Source organism: Portunus trituberculatus, chromosome 13 (assembly GCF_017591435.1).
Source record: "Portunus trituberculatus isolate SZX2019 chromosome 13, ASM1759143v1, whole genome shotgun sequence".
Lineage (NCBI taxonomy): Eukaryota > Metazoa > Arthropoda > Malacostraca > Decapoda > Portunidae > Portunus > Portunus trituberculatus.
In genome coordinates, this window is record NC_059267.1 from 7,422,192 (window position 1) to 7,441,780 (window position 19,589).

A 19,589-nucleotide genomic window follows, 5' to 3' on the forward strand; every position below is an offset into this window, starting at 1 on the left:
CTCTCTGCCTACCTCCCCACTCCCTCCCCTCCTCCCACTGTCCAAGTGATGGATGTTTCCAAGAGAATTCTTAAACTCAAGTCTTGGTCCACTACTGCTATTGATGTACCTATTAAGATTTACAAAGAATTTGCTCCAGAACTAGCCACTCCTCTCTGCTCAATAATAAATGCATTTCTCTCTCAGCACTCACATCCCGTTGACTGGAAAACACCATTTGTCACACCCATCCCTAAAACTCCAAGTCCGCAGTCACTCAATGACATCAGGCCAGTAGCTACCACACCCATCCCTAGCCTCCCTTGTGACGACTTTGTGTTCGACTGGGCATACAAAATCAATAATTCCTTAGACATCCAGCAATTTGGCAACATCAGAGCCACCTCCACCTCTCACTGCCTTATCAGCTTCCTTGACTTCATTCACAGTCATCTGGACAAACGAAACACCTCTCTAGCAGTCGCTTTTGTGGACTTCAGGAAAGCTTTTGATCTGGTTGACCACACTGTTGTTATCAACAAAGCCATCGGTCTGGGTCTTCCCTCTCACCTGACAGCGTGGCTGGCCGACTTCCTCACAGGGCGCCGACAAGCTGTGCGTTTTCAAAAACACACATCCTCTTATCAACAGCTAACGTGTGGAGTCCCTCAGGGCATCAAGATGGGTTCACTCTGTTTCCTGATACTGATTAATGACGCTCTGACAAACATCCCTCATCTCTGGAAGTACGTGGATGACTGCATCGTGGGTGTGCCAATCAACAACAAAAGCCCAGACTACTCAGCACTTCAAACAATATTAGACAACCTGCAAGAATGGTCGGCGGAGAGCAGGATGACAATTAACCACACCAAAACTGTAATGATGCATGTATGCACCTCCTCGGCGGCAGTCCCCGCGCCCAGCTCTCCCTGGATCCTCAGGCCCTCCAAGTGGTTCGGTCGGCCAAGCTGCTCGGGGTCACAGTGGACGACCGGCTGACATGGAAGTTACACATCACAACCACATTGAGGTCTGCGGCCTACAGACTCTACATGCTACGCAGACTTAGGTCACTGGGCACACCAACTGATGAGTTAAAGGGGATATACATCACCTTCATCCTGCCCGGACTTATGTATGCCTCACCTGTGTGGTCGTCCTCCCTCACCTGCACTCAACAGCAACAACTGGAAGATGTGCAAAAAGAGGGCATGCAGGTTTATCCTTGGTCCACCTACACTATTTACGATCACGCCCTAACTATCCTGAGTCTCCCCAGACTTGCTGCGAAACACCAAGAGGCCCTCGTCAGGCTGGACAGAGGCCTGCTGCGCCACCCACGGTTACGACACCTCCTACCACCCTCCATCCAACCCACGCCACACGTCATAACAATGTGGTCAGGCCCATTAAGGCCCGTAGGACCAACCGTTACCAAAATACTGCGATCCCCACAATAGTGCGAGCCATAAACTACTAAGCTAATGTTCTAATCTTAAACCCCAATCCCCATATATATTTTTTCAGTATGTCTGTACTGCAATTCATGATAAACCGTATCATTATTATCACTATCATTATTATTATTATTATTATTATTATTATTATTATTATTATTATCATTATTATTATTATTATTATTATCAAATACCCAGAAGTTATTCACTTGCCACTAAGGACCCCCTGTTCACCTAGCAGTGAGTAGGTATGGGATGTAAATCGAGGAGTTGTGACCTTGTTGTCCCGGTGTGTGGTGTGTGCCTGGTCTCAGGCCTATCCGAAGATCGGAAATAATGAGCTCTGAGCTCGTTCCGTAGGGTAACGTCTGGCTGTTTCGTCAGAGACTGCAACACATCAAACAGTGAAACACACACACACACACACACACACACACACACACACACACACACACACACACACACACCGCCTAGAGGGCCGGGTTCGAGTCTCGGTAAGCAGCGAGGCAAATGGGCAAGCCTCTTAATGTGTGGCCCCTGTTCACCTAGCAGTAAATAGGTACGGGATGTAACTCGAGGGGATGTGGCCTCGCTTTCCCGGTGTGTTGTGTATTGATGTGGTTTCAGTCCTACCCAAAGATCGGTCTATGAGCTATGAGCTCGCTCCGTAATGGGGAAGACTGGCTGGGTGACCAGCAGGCAACCGAAATGAATTACACACACACACACACACACACACACACACACACACACACACACACACACACACACACACACACACACACACACACAAATGATAGCTATTCAAAGTAACACTGCCAACAGTCTTAACTCGACACAGTGGTCGCTTCCACGTGAATGAAACAAGAAAAGCTACTGCACAGGCACACCACCAGATGGTTCACACCTGCATCCGACTAGAGGGATTACAAGGGTCGCCTCCTTCAGTAGGCATGTATTACAAGTACACGTACAGGTTTTGGCCACCGGCTCAGTGTGTGATTGTGATTGTTTCTTCACCAGAGTCACAACATCATGGCGGAGAATGAGGTGACCTGGCTGCGTCCCGCCACAGACATCGAGACGCTCTTCACTCAGATTCAGGAGACAGCGGGGCTCTTGGTGTCCACGTATGGCCTTACGATCCGCACGGCACAACCTTTGAAGGACGAGCAGGTGCAGGAAGCTCTCGTGCATCTATTCAGGTTAGTGACTCTTCCCTCAAAATGTCCAGCAAACGTCCAGATCTTCACAGCTGTTAGCGTACAAATATGTTTGTATATCGAAGTAAATATTGTGTCTCCTAACAGAAAGGTGCCCACGCTGAGGCTGTGCTTCCGGCGCAAAGAGGACGTCTTCTGGACTTGTGAAATGAAACGAGAACATATCGACTTTAAGGTTTGGTACTTGTCAAGAGTTGTGAAAAAGTGAAGTAGACACTTTGTATGAAGGTGAATTACTGGTCTGAAGATATTTTCCTTTCACCTCTCAGGCTGTGGACAGGAGTGACCAGCTGAAGTTACAGGAAGAATTAATGAACCACCAGTTTAACAACAGCGAGGGGCCGTTGTGGTGCGCTAGGCTTCTTGAGCACAACTCGTGTGGCGGCACCACCAGTCCGGGATTGGAGGCTTCCTTTCCCTACAGCCGCAGTCTCGTGCTGGCCAACCATCACGGCATCGCTGACGGCACAACCAACTGTCGAACCGTGAATTGTTTCCTCCGAATCCTGGACGACGTCATCGCTGGCAATCCCATTGACGACAGTGAACAGTTGGGCGAGTTGGCCAGCGGCGAGGAGACGGCAGCCTTAGATGCGGCCACAGAAGAGGAAGTTAAGAAAAATGCATACGATCTGGAGCAAGCCCTTGAAGAGTATAAAAAGCAACACGAAAAAGAGAAACTCATTGTCCGAGCTTTTCTTAACCAGGATGACCCCAACTATATCACCAAAATCATCTCAGAGACTCTGGACGAGGAAACAACCAGTCGCTTCTTCCGGCGATGCAAGCAGGAGGGAGTCACGGTGAACAGCGGCTTTACGGCGTTGACCAATTGTTCAATGGTGGACTTAGTAAGGGAGACGGGAATGAAGCAAGACAACTACCCGCTTCAAGTGGCTCACGCCGTCAACATGCGGCGCTACTGGCAAGGAGACGTGTCCCGGACTCTGGGGTGCCACATAGAAACCATTTCCTTGCATGAAACCCTCACTCACCAGTGGAGAGACAACTTTTGGCAGTACACGCGGGACCTCCACACCAAGGTCCATGACAGTCTGAAGGACAAGGGACCTTTGAAGTATTGGATATACTATTTCATGGTTAAGGGAGAAGACGCGGTCGAGAATATGTTAAAGGGAAGGCCGGAGGTGGACAGTGACTACTGTTTAGCCAACATTGGGAACCTGGATCACCTCATTCCTACAGATGGTGACCACGCCCGCCTCGCTCACCTGGTGCGCACCACACAGTGCTGGAGCGAGCGAATCTGTCACATGTTGCATTCGCTGCGCGGCCGCCTCATGTATAACCTTTGTTACACCAGTGATTCCTTAACCGAACAACAGGCACGCAGGTTTACGGATCTCATCTTCCAGAACCTCAAGGACATGATATGAAAAATAGCCTGGAGGTCTGGAGGCCTGTCCCAAGAATGAGATCACATAATATAGTAAATGGGATAAACAAGCATCAGTAGACCATTAGGCCTTAGAATGTCTCTTTGGGAGCCAATCCCAGTCGATTACTGAGTTTATTGAATTAATTAATTGATTATTGAATTTAGTAAGATCAACTATTAGGTAAATGAAGGAGGAGGAGAAGGAGGAGGAGGAGGAGGAGGAGGTAACAAGTTAGGATACAGAGCGACAAGGAACACAATCCCTGAAGTATTGCAATCCACAGCCAAATTTTCGACAAGTTTGAAGCTCCAACCGTGGATGATCTATGAGAAGATTAGCATTAACTTGTATATGAATAGAAAAGCTTGATGCTATTCTGTCTTATATTTCATGGAATATTGTTTTCCTGATCGGAGTGCATGTGGAGGCACTGCGGTCTTAATTAAGCGGGTCATCCGTGAGCGTCCTTCGACAATAAATCTCCATGTCATGCTTAACACCGCCGCTCAGATTAACTTTCTGAGCGAATCTCACACACCACTTACAGGCGTGAACTCAGGAGGGGAGGCAGAGACGGGATTTCTATTCTTGACACAGTTATTGTAGCCGACAACGGTGTTGGTATTGTTATTATCAAGGAGTAACAAAATCTTCTCCATAGCGTGTGTGTAACACGTCATGTAACTGCTGATTGAAATAATTAAATTACTCACAACCATGATACGTGATTTTCTTCCTACGGTATGTCTTTAACATAAACATTAGGTGGCTTAAAGCGATCTATTATTAAAAACCTCTCCTTAATTCAATGTAACATGTTTTATTCGCATTACTCTTATTCTTCCAGTCTTGCCTTCCTCTCCTTTTACTTTCCTTCTCTTTACCTTTCACACACTTTCCTGCCTCTACACCCTCTCCAATTCCTCCACATAGAACGCTGTCCCGTACACAGTGAATCCTTCCTACCAGTCACATCGAAGTGTCAAGACGTGACCACCTCGTGAAAGTAACAGCTTTTCTCCAACACCAGCACAGGCAAATGATTTGTTCCGGTACTAAACACTACACTTGTCTTTCCTGTATTCAGTGCATTCCCTCAGCCTTAACTTGCCTCACATGTTATCCTCTTCAATACTGGGACATATTTTTACCTTGAGATTTTTGTACGATTCGACATTAGGAAGGGTCTGTGGAGGTCAGAAGATTAATTCCCAAAGTTTTCACATAAATTTCTGAAGTTGTATAAAATCACCAAATAGTAAGCAGAATGAATATGGGAACGCATCATGGTACTGAAGGGTCATCGGACGAGTAAGACAAGGAAATCAGTCATCACGCGAGTAAGGTAAGGAAAGTTAGCAAATTGAGGGAATAAAACTTGTGGGGATTATTGGAAAGGGTTACTCAAATCATGCCCTTTCTGCACCATTCCTCCCACAATCCCTTTCCAGGAAACAAAAGTAAGTTGAAAGGCCTCCATACCTGCCAGATGTGCCTGAAGTCTCGCTGTTCCACCCTGAGCAGCTCACAGTTCTCCCTGGTGATGATGGTGGAGCGTCGCGGGGCATCTGAGAGCACCGACTCCCCAAAGCTTGCGCCGGCCGTCATCTGCCCGATCGTGCCACCCTTGAGAGGAGACCAGAGAAGGACGAGTTAGTAAAGCATTATAGCAGGAGGCGGCAGCAGAGGTGGGTGAAATAAGAGACTCAAGGAATAAGAATAGAGGAATAGCTGTTTTTTATAGCGAGAGAGAGAGAGAGAGAGAGAGAGAGAGAGAGAGAGAGAGAGTACCTCGAACAATTTCTCATCAGAACAGCAAACACTGATCTCATCTACAGTTAAAAGGATGGCGGATGGATTACACATTTAATGCTCTCTCTCTCTCTCTCTCTCTCTCTCTCTCTCTCTCTCTCTCTCTCTCTCTCTCTCTCTCTCTCTCTCTCTCTCTCTCTCTCTCTCTGTTAAACGCTCATGTTATAACAATGCTAATCATTTCCTTCTGTTTTCCATCTTTCCTCACCCTTCTTTCCCATTCTTTATTCCTATTTTCTTGCTTTCCCTTCCTTGCATCTTTATCGTTTTACCCTCTGGTCTCTTTTACAATTGTTTTCTATGTTTTTTCTTTCCTCTTCCCCTGTTTTCTTAATCAGCAGAGAGATCGCTTCTTCCACCGTACATTCCTTTGATACCAGTACAGCTTCCCTCAAACATTCCTCTCCCGCCTCTAGGCATTCCCCTCCCTTTCCAGAGCCCACGTGCGGTTCTTCCCTGGCCTTCCCTGAGGACACACCCACTCCGCCCTCATCGCGTCCCCTTGGTCCCTTGGGCGGAGAAAAGGACGTAGTAAGGAAGAGGAATCATATTGAAGCGACTACCGTAGAGAAGGAGGAAGAGGAGGAGGACAAGTACAAAGGAACACAAAAGAGGAAAAAATAATAGGAAAAAATAGGAGGAAAACCTAAACTAAAGATCAATAAAAACTTCACAGTAGATCACTCAAAACGTTACAGGAATTATAAAGTGAAAGAAGACTTAAACAAGAACTTCTATTCCCTTTCTCCCGTGACAACTGTTAGTGGTATCTCATTTACTACCACTATTACTTCTTCTTCTACTACTTTTACTACTACTACTACGACTACTACTGCTGCTACTACTAATAATACAACAACAACAACAACAACAACAACAACAACAACAACAACAACTACTACTACTACTACTACTACTACTACTACTACTACTACTACTACTACTACTACTGCTGCTGCTGCTGCTGCTGCTGTTGCTGCTGTTGCTGCACTACTATAACGCTGATAAGTGTCTGAAATAATTAAAGACAGCACTGCACATGAAGGCTTTGAATGCTGCCACGAGCATTAACTTGACTATTACCACCGTCACCACCACCACCACCACCATTACTGTCCATCTGAAAACACAAACCCTGGAGGCCTTCAAACAGATATCCTATGACATAATACACAACAGACACAGGAGGCTCTCAATGGCGAGCTAGAGAGAAGTTTTATGTTGGAAGTGGCTGGCAGAAAAATGTGCTTTGTTTGGTATTTTTCCCGCGGTCAAGTTTTTCCGTGAATTTCAATGAGCATCAGATTCGAGTATGGGAAATGCCAGGCTTCGTGTGTGTGTGTGTGTGTGTGTGTGTGTGTGTGTGTGTGTGTGTGTGTGTGTGAGTGTACGGTAAAAATCAAACATCAGATAACTAAATAGATAAATCATAGCAATAAGTAGATAGATATATAACTCAATAGATAGATAAATCAATAGAATACAAGAAAATGACAATAAAAACTAATCTTACACAAAACACGAAGCGTCCATTGCCGTCACCATCACCATCAACACCACAATTACTACCTCTTCCTGGAGGGGGTGAAGGAGGAGGAAGAGGAGAGGGGAGGGGGAGGAGGAGAGAATGAAGAAAGGAAAATAAAAAAAAAAAAGGAAGGAGCATCAGCATAAGAAGGATGAGCTTCAGCAGCAGACGTGGAGGAATAATTAGAAGAAGAAGAAGAAGAAGAAGAAGAAGAAGAAGAAGAAGAAGAAGAAGAAGAAGAAGAAGAAGAAGAAGAAGAAGAAGAAGAAGAAGAAGAAGAAGAAGAAGAAGAAGAAGAAGAAAGAAGAAGAAGAAGAAGAAGAAGAAGAAGAAGAAGAAGAAGAAGAAGAAGAAGAAGAAGAAGAAGAAGAAGAAGAAGAAGAAGAAGAAGAAGAAGAAGAAGAAGAAGAAGAAGAAGAAGAAGAAGAAGAAGAAGAAGAAGAAGAAGAAGAAGAAGAAGAAGAAGAAGAAGAAGAAGAAGAAGAAGAAGAAGAAGAAGAAGAAGAAGAAGAAGAAGAAGAAGAAGAAGAAGAAGAAGAAGAAGAAGAAGAAGAAGAAGAAGAAGAAGAAGAAGAAGAAGAAGAAGAAGAAGAAGAAGAAGAAGAAGAAGAAGAAGAAGAAGAAGAAGAAGAAGAAGAAGAAGAAGAAGAAGAAGAAGAAGAAGAAGAAGAAGAAGAAGAAGAAGAAGAAGAAGAAGAAGAAAAGAAGAAGAAGACAAAACAGGAGGAGGAGGAGGAGGACAGGAAGAGACACATTAGTGAGCATCACAGAGAGGGTCACCAAACTTAACTCGAGTTAGCCTTTTAGTTAGATGACTTTCTCTCTCTCTCTCTCTCTCTCTCTCTCTCTCTCTCTCTCTCTCTCTCTCTCTCTCTCTCTCACTGCAAATACAAGCACAAATTCCTGTAAAACAAACAACAAAGAGCATCCAATATTTTTTTTTATCTAATAGTTTGCAAATAATTACTCGAGATAAAAGACTGTATTTGTGAGACTTTCTTTTCTTAGCTTCTCTCTCTCTCTCTCTCTCTCTCTCTCTCTCTCTCTCAAGGGGTCGTGGCGGCTCCGTGGACCCTTGTAGCGCCGCCTTCTGAGTATTGGTGCAGGTAATCACGATAATGGACCGCCAAATGCCGCCGATGAAAGGTTGTCACTCCCGCTCCTTAGTGTATTTTTGTTTGTGTGTGTGTGTGTGTGTGTGTGTGTGTGTGTGTGTGTGTGTGTGTGCTTCCGTTCCTTTCTTCCTTCCTTACTTCCTTTTTTTTTTTTTATTTATACCATGTGGGCTTTTCACGGGAATTTATGGGCTAAAGGGGATACTTCTTGGGGTACCTCCTATCTGAAAGCCCACCCGCTAGGAAATCTTTGCCCCGAGTGAGGAAGCCCAACCTACACTCGGACCGTGGACAGGATTCGGACCCGTGCGCTTGGAGACCCCTCGGACCCCAAAGCACGCATGGTTCCACTGTACCACTTCTCTCTCTCTTTCTCTCTCTCTCTCTCTCTCTCTCTCTCTCTCTCTCTCTCTCTCTCTCTCTAAGCGATAACTCTGTAAATAACACTGCAAAGGTGATTTTTAATGATGACAATGCGAGATGGGAAACTAATTACGCATTTTTAAAGAGAATAATGTGGTCAGTCAAGCTTTGAAGCCTTGAGGAGAGAAAAAAAGTAAACCTATTCAATCTAATTAAAAACGAAAAGAAATTAGCTTCAAATAGCCCCTGCGTGTGTGTGTGTTTGTGTGTGTGTGTGTGTGTGTGTGTGTGTGTGTGTGTAATTCACCTTCGTCGTCTGCTGGTCACCCAGCCAGTCTTCCCCATTACGGAGCGAGCTCAGAGCTCATAAACCGATTTTCGGGTAAGACTGAGACCACAACACTCTCCACACACCGGGAAAGCGAGGCCATACCCCTCGAGTTACATCCCATACCTATTTACTGCTAGGTGAACAGGGGCTACACATTAAGAGGCTTGCCCATTTGCCTTGCCCCCTCCGAGATTCGAACCCGGACCCTCTCGAGTGTTAGTCGAGCGTGCTAACCACTACACTACGCGGTGTGTGTGCGTGTGTGTGTGTGAGTGTGTGAGTGAGTTTCCTCTAGTGTGGGAATTAATTACGCCTCACGTGAGCAGCCACACAACACCTGTGATATTAATTAGACTCTGACATGATGAACTTCCTCATCTTTTAGAATATCTTCCTCTTTCTCCTCTTCTTTTTCCTCCTTCTGCTCCTCCCCCTCCTCCTCCTCCTCCTCCTTCATCTCCTCCCCCCTCCTCCGCCTCCTCCTCCTCCTCCTCCTACTCCTCCTCCTCTTCTTCCTCTTCCTCCTCCTTCTCCTCTTCCTCCTCCTCCTCCTCCTCCTCCTCCTCCTCCTCCTCCTCCTCCTCCTCCTCCTCCTCCTCCTCCTCCTCTTCTCTTCTTCTTCTTCTTCTTCTTCTTCTTCTTCTTCTTCTTCTTCTTCTTCTTCTTCTTCTTCTTCTTCTTCTTCTTCTTCTTCTCCTACTACTACTACTTCTACTACTGCTGCTGCTACTATTATTACACTATTATTACTACTACTTCCTCACCCATCTGCCCCCACCTCTCTCTCTCTCTCTCTCTCTGACACCTTCAAAGTTGCCATCAAAGGCTAAATATCAACACTTGCACACTCTCCCTACTCGTACACTTCTTCTCTCTTCTTCTCTTCCATACGCTTTCCTTTTATGCGTTCTTCATACTCCATCCTTCTCCATCTTTCCTCCTTTCCTCTCCTTTATCTTCCTTTACCCTCGTCACCTTCAACTTTCTCTACTCCTCCCATCCTTCGTTTTTTTCATCCACCCTTTTCGCTTCTCCTCACTTTTCTCTTCTCTTTTAAGTCTCCTCCATCTCTCTTCTCCCCTCCATGCTTTCTTACACTTTTTCCTCTTTTCTCTTCATCTCTCTTCTTTCATTTACTTCCCTTTCATTTTTCTTCCATATACATTGCTTCTATCTCGCTTCGTTTCCGCTCGAGTCCCGTTTCAGCTTCAGTTTCATTTCAGTTCGGTTCCTTGTAGCTCCATTCGTATATCCGTCTAGGTAATTGGAGCTTCGATTCTGCTTTAGATAAACTTCACTCATGGTTCTACTTCAGTCCCGTTTCTCCACCCTCCTGTATTTGCATCCTCATACCACCACTCTCATCACACTCCCCCTACACTCTACCTATTACACGCTACCATCACGTCCCCAGCTACACCTTCCTACCACACCCTCCCATTACATTCTACCATCACACAACTGCTACATCTTTCTACCACACCCTCCAATGGTACTCTACTATTACACTCTCCACTACACTTGCCTAATACACCCTCCTATTACTCCCATTGCTATCTCACTCTCTTCCCTCTCACTGCTACCTCACTGTCCTCCCTCCCACTGATACCTCACTCTCCTCCCTGCCTCTTCTCTCCCGTGCAGCTTTCCACCCGGCACGTGTCGTCCTGAATAATCAAACAGCTCTTGAGTAACTTTTAAAGCACACGTCATCGCCAGAACTGTCTTATCGTGAATGGCTGACAGTAAGATTTCACATTTTCTTTTATCTGTTTTATTCCGTGAACGAATCTGCTCTTAAAGGTAAAACTACTAAAAATTTGGGGAGTCAGAGGCAAAAAAGGGTTTATGTATTCTAGTTAATGCAAGCCATGCACAAATAAACACATGTGAACTATTTCCATAAGCACTACGTACAGTTTCAAATAATTAAACAGTGTGTCTCTACCGGACGCGACTTCATAGTGTTCAAATTTAAAAACTGTCTGTTGCAGCTTACATCCAGGGCATTATGAAAAAAAAAAAAAAAAAAAAATGTGATTATGTATATGTAGAAAAAAATAATTAAAAGGAAATATGATTCGTGAAAACATTTCTGCATACAAACAGGATTTCCTTTAATGGACGTTAATTGAAACTCGTGACATTTATAAGTATCTTTTCAGTGAACGCAACATTGTAAAGGAACACACACACACACACACACACACACACACACACACACACACACACACACACACACACACACACACACACACCTAACTACTCGCCAGAACTTGTATCTTCATAATTAGCCATGCACTTCACTCTTACTTAAGGCGACTTGTGATTACCATGACGTGGTGGCGCGGCACGTGTTGTATTTACATCTTGGCTTATCTGGATTCCCTATGGTCTGAGTGATTCAGGTGATCTGGTCGCTTATAAGAAACGACACTTGCTGAAGCTCCTGGTGGCGGTCATATAATAATAATAATGATAATAATGAAAATGAAAATAATAATAATAATAATAATAATAATAATAATAATAATAATAATAATAATAATAATAATAATAATAATAATAATAGTAATAATACACCGCATGAACACTGGTGGTAAATCTGAGGAACAAAGAGAAGGCAATGAATCGTTGCAGAATTGTGTTACGGGCAAACTGTGCACAATAATGGTAAGAGACACCAGAAACATGGGAGATATAACAAAATCATCCAACCTTTAGTTTATTCACTTCTGATTATAATTACGTGGCCATTACCGCCTCCACCAACGACTACCACACGAGGCAAAGAAAAGTGGCATTTGTTCAGTCGAAACTAACACATCCCTACTTCGGAAGTATCTCAGTAATGGAGCCAATAGTGTTAGTACACGGGTCTACACTTCCCACACTTTACGATGGAGTATTCTCATTATACCATTCTGTACTCCACCACAACGAGTATTTCCAGCACGTGTGTGTGTAGAGAGCCTTGCGTGAAACTTGTGTGTAACTTTTATGTCCAGACACTGAAGCTAGTCTCGTGGCGCGTGAGTAGGTATGTGGCTGGGGCTCATTGATGGCCTTCTCAGCGCAGCCTCAGGAATTATACAGTGTAGTCCGCAGTGACACTCCCTTAGCGCACAGTGGAGACAATTAATAGTCTTTAAAACACTAAAGCATTTACCGAGCTGAACCTAGGAAATATATTACGCTAACCTTGCCTTCCCTAAACAACCCCTCCCCTCCACACACACACACACACACACACACACACTCTCTCTCTCTCTCTCTCTCTCTCTCTCTCTCTCTCTCTGGCATTCAGAAGGGAGTCCGTAACAGGAAAGGTCTGGTTCATGGTCCCTTCGCAGGTAAATGTTCCTTAATTACTCACCTGTTGTCCCACCTGACCTGTGTTACGCCCACTCTTGTCCCGGCTCTTAATTAAGTGAGAGGGGAGTGTAAAGGTGAGACGGGTGCTTCAGAGGAGGAGGAGGAGGAGGAGGAGGAGGAGGCAGAAGAAAAGGAATGATGATGATGATGATGATATTCTAACACACCTACCTATTTTCTCCTATCATCTTCATCCGTATATATGTCTAATCTTCTTTTCAAGCTCCCTATTGACCTAACACTAGCAACATCATTACTGAGACCGTTCCATTCATCTACGACTCTATTGGAGAAACAATTCCTTTCTATCTCTTTCTTAAACCTATTTTCTTTTTCTTCCAATCTTGAACCGGCTAGTTTTTGTTCTATCCTGGTCACACACACACACACACACACACACACACACACACACACACACACACACACACACACACACACACACACACACACACACACACACACACACATCCGGTAGCTCAGTGGTTAGAGCGCTGGTTTCACAAGCCAGAGGACCGGGGTTCGATTCCCCGGCCGGGTGGAGATATTTGGGTGTGTCTCCTTTCACGTGTAGCCCCTGTTCACCTAGCAGTGAGTAGGTACGGGATGTAAATCGAGGAGTTGTGACCTTGTTGTCCCGGTGTGTGGTGTGTGCCTGGTCTCAGGCCTATCCGAAGATCGGAAATAATGAGCTCTGAGCTCGTTCCGTAGGGTAACGTCTGGCTGTCTCGTCAGAGACTGCAGCAGATCAAACAGTGAAACACACACGCACACGTTTGATCACAATTATCACACAAAACAAAAATTTAATCAACAACTGAGTGAATTGTTCCTCCTGTTAAGCCATAAACCGAAGGGAATAAATAATCATCACTCTCTCTCTCTCTCTCTCTCTCTCTCTCTCTCTCTCTCTCTCTCTCTCTCTCTCTCTCTCTCTCTCTCTCTCTCTCTCGCCTGACTTAATATTCTGGTTCGTCAGGAGTGTTGAAAGGCGGAGAGGACGCCGCGCCCCAACACACACCGGGATGGAGGAGGAATGAGGGAAGAGGATGAAATGTGACAGATCGGTGAAGGATGAGTGTGAACTATGATGGAAGCGAGAGAGAAAGACAAGTGTGGGAAGTGTGAGGCACGTATGAGGAAGAACTATGTGAAGGGAGTGAGGGAAGGTGTTGAAGGATGAGGAAGGAAGATAAGGGAAGGGGGAGGAAAAATTAAGTTTATTGATAATCCTTAGAAAAGAAACTTGGCATTATTTTTTCCGTTCAAGTGACGTATATTGATTTTTTTTTTTTTTTCAGTGAATGAACGTTATTTTTACTCCCAACATTTTTGTTTGCCTTTCACTTCGCCGCGTCGATAATACAATCAATCACTATGTCAGTCAGTTAGTCAGTCAATTAGCGAACATTTTACAACGTCCAATTACGATAAAGTTAGATGACACACACACACACACACACACACACACACACACACACACACACACACACACACACACACACACACACACACACAAAGTCCCTCAACGTATAATTGCCAGGTATAAACAACACACTCACCTGTATCACTGCACCAACACTCACAACCTCGAACTGTCCTGCATTACTCCTCCCCCTTCACTTCCTGTTACTGACCACTATGCCATCGCTAGGGGGAGGGAAGTACAACGTGGCCGTCTTCTGTCTTCCTGATCCCTTGACAACTGGCAAGATTACACGTGTTGCTTTATTACAGTAACTTCGGGGTGATAGATTCGACTGATTGCTACCTATAAACATACTGGCTTCTTGCGATTTTCTTATATGTACTCATGCTGTGCTCTTACACCATAAACACCAATATACATCACACACCGAAGCCTCGTTCACCAGGTATCACGCACACCATCCAGACCTAGATCACCAGTATGATACATATACACCCATATCTAGTTTACAAGGCATCACACACCATGTTTAGCTCACCGGTACAGCACACCACCCCCAGTTCACCAGTATTACACATCTATGCTCAGTCCATCTCACACAGTCACGCCAGTTCACCAGGTACCGATCATATGGTGGGTGAGGGCGCTGCAGGAGGAAGGTGGCATCAACAGGTATATGCTCCGCGAACTGTACAGGCTGGGGCTTATCACGATCTTCCCTCCAGCTTAATTGATCTATTTATCTGAACGCGCCACCGTCTCGCCTCCCTGGTGTGGCAACCCTCTCACCTGTAATCGCACCTGTATTCCCTCTCCCTCCCCAGCTCACCTGTCACTCAGCTACATTCATCTAAGGCTTCATTTACCCGGAATTCCCACGTCACCTGTGATCCCTTCTCTCTCTCTCTCTCTCTCTCTCTCTCTCTCTCTCTCTCTCTCTCTCTCTCTCTCTCTCTCTCTCTCTCTCTCTCTCTCTCTCTCTCTCTCTCTCTCTCTCTCTCTCTCTCTCTCTCTCTCTCTCTCTCTCTCTCTCTCTCTCTCTCTCTCTCTCTCTCTCTCTCTCTCTCTCTCTCTCTCTCTCTCTCTCTCTCTCTCTCTCTCTCTCTCTCTCTCTCTCTCTCTCTCTCTCTCTCTCTCTCTCTCTCTCTCTCTCTCTCTCTCTCTCTCTCTCTCTCTCTCTCTCTCTCTCTCTCTCTCTCTCTCTCTCTCTCTCTCTCTCTCTCTCTCTCTCTCTCTCTCTCTCTCTCTCTCTCTCATTACTAAGGAGAGAGACGTTTTATTTATGTGATGATGGAATGCTGCTCTTTAGATAAAACCTTCGCCTATATCTATTTCCAGTTTCCTTTCCCATTCATTAGCGTCTGTAAAGGTAAAGTGATGTTCCCCTACAGATTTATACACACTTGTTGCTTGTACCATGGCTTGCCCTGATGCAATGTGGGTACTAAACAGTATTTCCCAAAAGAACAAGAAAGAAAGACATAGGAAGACGAAGATGTAGAAGAGATGATGGTACTGACAAGGGCGTTTGTGATTCATTATACAGCTGTTTTAAAGGAAGAAATGAGCGGACCACCGAATTACAGATACATTAATACTATTGCAGACACGACAGGTGAGGCCAATCTATCAGTAAGAGGCAAAACAACACACCTTTCCATCACAGTGACGAGACAGGACAGGCGCTACAAAGGGAAATAATAATGGTGGAACAGAAATATATGAACACAAACAGGGCTTTTAACACAGTGAGGGAAAACGTCTGCATTCATTTGCCGCAACGCCCCCGCTCTGGGAGGCTGTGTTGAGGCAAGGGGTGCAGTGTGCTGGGCCCCCGGAAACGCACACACACACGCACACACACACACACACACACACACACACACACACACACACACACACACACACACACACACACACACACACACACACGCTTTTAATCCCTTTATATTCACTCTATCTACTATTTTCTGATTTTATACAGCTTCAGAAACTTATGTGGGGATTGAAATAGTGAAGGCTCTGGCTATTAATCGTCTGTCCTCCATAGACTCTTTCTAATGTCAGTAAAATCGTCTAATCATACACAAAACTCACGATGAAAATGCGTCCCAGTAATGAAGGGATTATTGTTTCAGTGGCATATTCTTTACACCGCTGGAATGCTGAGCTACTCCCCCAACACAGCAGGAAAGGAAAATAAATACTAAATGGAAAAAACAAAACATGAATGCGAAGAAAACGGAAAAAAAAGCAAAATATAAATAGAATGAATGAAAAAAAACCCATTAAAAGCAAAACTAAGAAAGAAAGAAAATGAAAAAAATAAAAGAAAAGAAAGCAAAATATCAAACAGTAAAAGGAAGATGAGAAGAGCATGTACAAAGTTCCCTAAACAAAACACACAAACGAACACGATAAAAAGAAACAACATAACAACTTAATACAGATAAAAGAAAACAAAATAGAAACATGTTGGCGTTTGTGCATGGCTGGGAGGGAAAAATTGTTATCTACTTGATAAATTTGAAGAGTAATACACAGCAGGAGGAGAAGGCGGAGGAAGAGGAAGAGGATGAGAAGGAGGAGGAGGAGGAGGAGGAGGAGGAGGAGGAGGAGGAGGAGGAGGAGGAGGAGGAGGAGATGGAGGAGGAAGAGGATGAGAAGGAGGAGAAGGAGGAAGAAGAGGAAAAGGATGAGAAGGAGGAGATGGAGGAGGAAGAGGAAGAGGAAGAGGATGAGAAGGAGAAGGAGGAGGAAGAGGAATAGAATGAGAAGGAGGACAAGGTGGAAGAAGAAGATAGAGAAGGAGGAGATAGAGGAGGAGGAGGAAGAGGATGAAAAGGAGGAGGAGGAGGAGGAGGAGGAGGAGGAAGCAGAAGGAGGAGGAGGACAGCATATGATATGAAGAACAAGAAAACCAGTAAAAAAACAAACAAGAAAATGCGAAGGATTAAGAAAAATGTTCCATGCAAAATGAAGAAAGTAATCAATAAGCTACTGATTACAAGAAAACTGGAAATAAAGCAAGCATATTCCTCAGAAGATTAAGGTCAAGAACAGAGAGAGAGAGAGAGAGAGAGAGAGAGAGAGAGAGAGAGAGAGAGAGAGAGAGAGAGAGAGAGAGAGAGAGAGAGAGAGAAACAGAGAGACAGAGAGAGACAGAGACAAAAACAGAGACAGACACGCAGACACGCAGAGAGACAGACAAACAGACAGACAAAAGATAGAAAAGGAAAGAAATATATAACAAAAGTAAAAGAAAATGAGATAAAAACAAACAGACCCAGAAAAAATATGAAAACTGGAAAAGAAAAATGATAATTATGATAAAATTACAAATATTTTCCGCAGGTAATTTCAGCAGCCAAGTAATGAAAGGCAGAGTTAAGATGCCTGGGAGTGTTGATGACGCAGGAGCTGGGAAAAATAATGATAATGAGGAAGTGGGAAGAAGAAAGAAGAGAAAGACGATACAGTAAAAGGAAAAAAAACAGAGTAGGAGGATGAGAAAAATAGGATCCCAGAGAGAGAGAGAGAGAGAGAGAGTTATGTCTTTTCATCTATTCTTGGTGCTATTATTGCATTATGTTTCTTTCTTTCTTTATCATTATCGTTGTTGTTGTTGTTGGTGGTGGTGGTAGTGGTGCTGCTGTTGTTGCTATTGTTGTTGTTAATTTTGTTAGTGTTAGTTTATTGTTGTTGTTGTTGTTGATCGTTGTTGTTGTTGCTATTGATCGCTATTGTTGTTGTTGACACCACAAGAAGTAACGGTTTCAAGCTTGATGAAATTGTAGTTCAACATCAGACTGATAAAACTGGTTCTCAAATAAAGTGGCAAATAACCGGAACAGAGTAAGTAACCAGAGTCAGCGTCGAGGCAGCAGAGAGCTTTTAAAGATTAGATAAATTTATGGATAAGAATGATAGGCGGACACAGGGAAGGACAGCCACGCGTAGGCCTATTGTCTTCTCGTGACCTACTTGATGTGCTGACGTTCCTACTCTCTCACAGCAACTCATCACCAGTCCTCTTAACGCACACAAGACACACACCTGCTTCCCCACAAACGGTTTATTTTTTACGTGGAATTTCAACTCTACTCGGATCTTTTTTGCATTATGATGTTCCGAAATTCTTACATTACCAAAAGATACGACCCATCTGGTTTCTTTAAGTGTACAATACAGCTACCTCCAGACAAACGCAACCAAACATGCACTCGACTCAGCTGTTTGATGTGCTGTGCTTTCCTGATGCTCGAAACTTCTTATAGTCTTACAATACATATGAATATAACTCATCTCTCTTAACAGGTAAATATATTGCTGCCTCCAGACACGGATATCAAACCCCCACTCGTTCTTATTATCCTACAATTACAACTTCTCATATCCCTCTTAACATTCACAAGGTTGCTGCTTGCAGACAAACATTTATGTACCTCCTGTTTACCCAGCAGAACATTTTTGTTTTATTTATGCTATGTGGGCTTTTCACGGGAATCTCTGGGCTAAAGGGGATACTTTTTGTGGACCTCCTATCTGAAAGCCCACCCGCTAGGAAACCGTTGTCCCGAGTGAGGAAGCCCAACCTACACTCGGACCGTGGACAGGATTCGAACCCGTGCGCTTGGAGACCCCTCGGACCCCAAAGCATGCATGGTTCCACTGTACCACGGCGGCCCCTTTGTTGTGGCTTCCGGGTAGACTCTTCAATAATCAAGCTTTTTTTTCCTCGATACCTTAAAGAAGAGAGATCAGCAGGCACTTAGTCGGAGAGGAAGTTATCGGCAAGTGGGGGGAGGGTAAAAGCAAAAGTGGATAAGCGAACGAGGGATAGAAAAAAACATATGTGGAAATGAAAGAAAATAAAAATGGTGAATGGGAGGAAAGAGAGCAAAAGCCAAGAGTGAGAAGGGAGCTAGGGAGAAGTAAGAGTGACAGAATGGAGGTGAAATGTGAGGAGAAAGAGTGTAGCAAAAGAGAAGCCTATGGGAAAACACAAGGAGGAAAAAGAAAGGCAGAATAAGAGGAAAGGGAAGATGTGGAAAAGAGAAGGGAAAAAAAGAGAAAAACCAGGTACGAGAGAGCAGGAAAAGTGAGAGGGAAAAAAAAGAGCTGGTGAGGAAGGAAGAGAAAAATAGGAAAATGGAAACGAAAAACAGAAAAGGGAAAAGAGAGAGAAAGAAAACAAGAGGTGTGGGAGAGTTTCGAGAAAAAGAGAGAGAGAGAGAGAGAGAGAGAGAGAGAGAGAGAGAGAGAGACGGGTGGAAGAAAGAATAAAAATACAAAGATAGGAACAGAAAAGGAGACTGGAAAACGGATGAAAATGAGAGAGAAGAAAGAGATAGAAAGAGGAGACGGGAAAGAATATGGAGAAAGGCAAAACTAGAGGTCACAGGAATAAAATAGGAAGATATACAAATAAGGAATAAAAGGAAAAAGAAAAAAAAACAAAAGACTGGAAAGACTTCGTAGCACAGAAGAAAAGGAAGAAAAAGGAAAACTGGAGAAAGACCTGATAAAGAAGCACTACAAAGGCAAATGCAAGAAATGGGAAGAGAAAGCAACATG

General features: G+C 44.2%; 2 protein-coding genes across 6 annotated transcripts in view; one reads left to right on the forward strand and one right to left on the reverse strand.

The window, feature by feature from the left end:
- Window positions 1-19,589, reverse strand: part of LOC123503082 (rap guanine nucleotide exchange factor 4-like) — a 261,095-nt gene that overhangs the window by 104,939 nt on the left and 136,567 nt on the right. For all 5 annotated transcript variants that reach the window (XM_045252492.1, XM_045252491.1, XM_045252493.1 and 2 more), the window contains one exon: window positions 5,545-5,688. In XM_045252492.1, the coding sequence (XP_045108427.1) occupies window positions 5,545-5,688 (144 nt within the window). The remainder of the gene's footprint in view (window positions 1-5,544; window positions 5,689-19,589) is intronic.
- On the forward strand, window positions 2,402-4,783 carry LOC123503086. Its single transcript, XM_045252508.1, has 3 exons — window positions 2,402-2,644; window positions 2,750-2,837; window positions 2,932-4,783. The coding sequence occupies exons 1-3, from the start codon at window positions 2,475-2,477 to the stop codon at window positions 4,057-4,059; spliced, it is 1,386 nt and encodes a 461-aa protein (XP_045108443.1). The 5' UTR covers window positions 2,402-2,474; the 3' UTR covers window positions 4,060-4,783.